The sequence below is a fragment of the Pteropus medius genome, unplaced genomic scaffold (genome assembly GCF_902729225.1).
Source record: "Pteropus medius unplaced genomic scaffold, Ma_sr-lr_union100, whole genome shotgun sequence".
In the NCBI taxonomy this organism is placed as follows: domain Eukaryota; kingdom Metazoa; phylum Chordata; class Mammalia; order Chiroptera; family Pteropodidae; genus Pteropus; species Pteropus medius.
Window position 1 is genome coordinate 3,344,094 of NW_024350923.1, and position 2,581 is coordinate 3,346,674.

Here is a 2,581-nt window from a genome sequence, read left to right on the forward strand (position 1 = left end):
CACGTGTATATAGAGCTATACACACCTATATACACACACACCCTTGTACACACAGCTGTACACACACCGCAAGCCACCCCTACACAATCACTGCACACACCCACCTAAACACACTCATTCATCCCCCCCCACATCCAGACACCTCCAGCCACCCGGCCTTAGCGGGGTCTGGGCTTCAAGTGCCCAAGAGCAGGACAGACCACACTGCCTGCCAACCCACTGAGGCTGGGGCTAGCTAGCTCCTGACTGGTCTGGGGGTGTCCAGGTCAGCCCCTGGTGACCGAGCCTGGGGATGGGGCCTCAGGGATGCAGCCAGGAACTCCGGCCACAGGGCCCCACCCCTCACACCCAAACCTGACCCCGAGAAAGCCTTTCCAATCAACCCGTTTACCCCGCCCGAGATGTCAGACCATGACGCTGGATGCGAGCAAGTGGAAACCACTGTGTGTGTGCGTGCGATTGTGTGCATTGTGGGTGTATATGCGTGTGCAATCTGTGTGTATACATATAGTGTGTACACACATATATGGTGTGCATGTGTGTGATTGCATGTGTTGTGCTGTGTGATTGTTATGGTTACGTGTACGTGCACATGTGGGTGCACGCATGTATATAATTATGTCTGTGTAATAGCACGTGGTTGACTGTGTCATCACGTGCACATGCTTGTATGTGATTACACGCATAGAATCACGTAAGAGTGTGACTGTGTGACTGCCTATTTGCTTACAGGTATGTGTGTGTGCACACATATGACTGTATGAGTGTGTGATCACGTTGGGTGCGTGTGGCATGCACAAGGGCTTCAGTGCAGCAGCCCCATCTGTGCCCAGGACCCCGAGCTGCTGTCGGACAGGTAAAGCGCTGGGTAACGGGGACCTCAGAAGGGCCAGGTAACGGCTTGGCGGGAAGCCACATGTGCACAGGGGAAGGACCTGGCCACCCAGACAGGGGCTGACTTCCTCCATGTCTTTTCTCCCGAAAAGTTCTTAGAAAAACAGACGGGAGTGGTGAATGCCACCTCCGTGCCAGGCGGGCTGAGCCTGAGCACCCTCGTCACCGCCTGCCTCCCCTCAAGCGTGGCATCACATGGGTACACTAAGAGAAACCGAGGCTCGCAGATGATCAGGAGCCAACCCGTTCCTGCACTGGGGGTCCTGGAAGTGAGCGCCCAGCCAGTGCTAACTCTGCCCCCCGTTTCTGACTCAGGACACTTGGAAAACGCTGATCTCAAGGGCTCCATCCTGCCCCTCACAAATGCCAGGGCCCCAAGAAGCTTGCAGCTCCCCCCGCAACTGGCCAAAGGCCTCACGCCAGTCGCAGAGGGCTGGCCCTGGCCCCCGCCATCCACAAGTCCGGCTGGACCACTTACGCTTCTGATGCCCCCCAGAGGCACCCCGATGCCTGCAGGGCTGGGGTCTGGACCCCTCCCTGCCCAGGCTCGCCCTGCCCCAGACGCGGGAGCGTGCGGGGTGGGGCGCAGGCGGGCGGCGCACGCACCTTCATGCCCGGGACGATGCGCAGGAACCGGAACGCGATGAGCATGTTCGCCAGGCGGACCATGTCCCACAGCGACAGCAGGCCGTGCACCGCCGGCTTCCTGGAGGGACACGGGGACGGGTCGGGGGAAGCCTGGGACGCACGCGGTCGACAGACGGCGAGAAAGCGGAGATGCAGCGGGCGAGGGGGAGTGACGGGACGCGCCCGTAGCCGCCACCAGCCAGGAAGCCGCCGTCATGGCAAGGGGCAGAGCCCGGAGGCTCACACGGCCGCCACAGGTCAGCTGGTCCCAGTGGCCAACACGGCACAGCCCCTCACGGTGGCACAGGACCAGCTGACCCGCCATCCTACACAGGACCCCACTGAGGTTCCAGACACTGGACACCCCAGCTCAGGTCCCAGCAGAGCTGGGAGAGACTTGGCCCCTGACCCGTAACCACATGTCCTATCTGCTGACGCCTTCCCCTGACCTCGTTGTCTGTCCCATCCCGTCCCTCGCCCCCTGAACCTGTTCCCTGACCTATCCCTTGGGTGTCCCTCGTGGCCTCACCACACTCTCATTTCTCACCCAGAATGTCACCCCACGGTCCTCAGACCTGTGCAGGGCAGGTGTGAGTGCACTTCACACACAAGTGTGCCGGCCCCGCTCGGCCGCCAAGGACGGCGCCAGTTCCTCGACAGACCCTCCCGGCCCGCTCCGTCTGCCGCGGCACCCAGCCGCTCCACTCAGACAAAAGCCACCGCACAGGGGCCCGCAGACCGTGCCGTCCCCGGGCCCACGACCGGCACACGGGCTTGCTGGGCAGCTGCGTTCCGGGCCGCACGACCCGATGGCTGCCATGAGCCACACCGCGAGGCACCCTAGGAACCCTGCCCAGACGTTTGCTGGCCAGAATCGGGGTATTGGGGTCCAAACAGCGGCGCAAGAGCAGCGAGCCCCGGGCCCCGCCCCCGCCATCTTACAGGGAGGTAGCCTGACACCCAGAGAGGGAGGTGACGCCCCAGAGTCACACGCCTTCCAGCCAGAGACGGGCCTGGCCCAGGTCCAGCGCCCACGGGTCGCCCTGGCCCTGGGCTGGGC

The 2,581-nt window shown here is 62.6% G+C and overlaps 1 protein-coding gene across 1 annotated transcript in view; it reads right to left on the reverse strand.

Annotated features, from left to right (window-relative positions):
* The window catches only part of TPCN2 (two pore segment channel 2), a 32,173-nt gene that overhangs the window by 4,475 nt on the left and 25,117 nt on the right, over window positions 1-2,581 (reverse strand). Inside the window, exons 15-17 of the mRNA XM_039840396.1 lie at window positions 2,184-2,385; window positions 1,373-1,734; window positions 777-864 (exon numbers count right to left, since the gene is read on the reverse strand). Of these exons, the coding sequence (XP_039696330.1) occupies window positions 777-864; window positions 1,373-1,734; window positions 2,184-2,385 (652 nt within the window). The remainder of the gene's footprint in view (window positions 1-776; window positions 865-1,372; window positions 1,735-2,183; window positions 2,386-2,581) is intronic.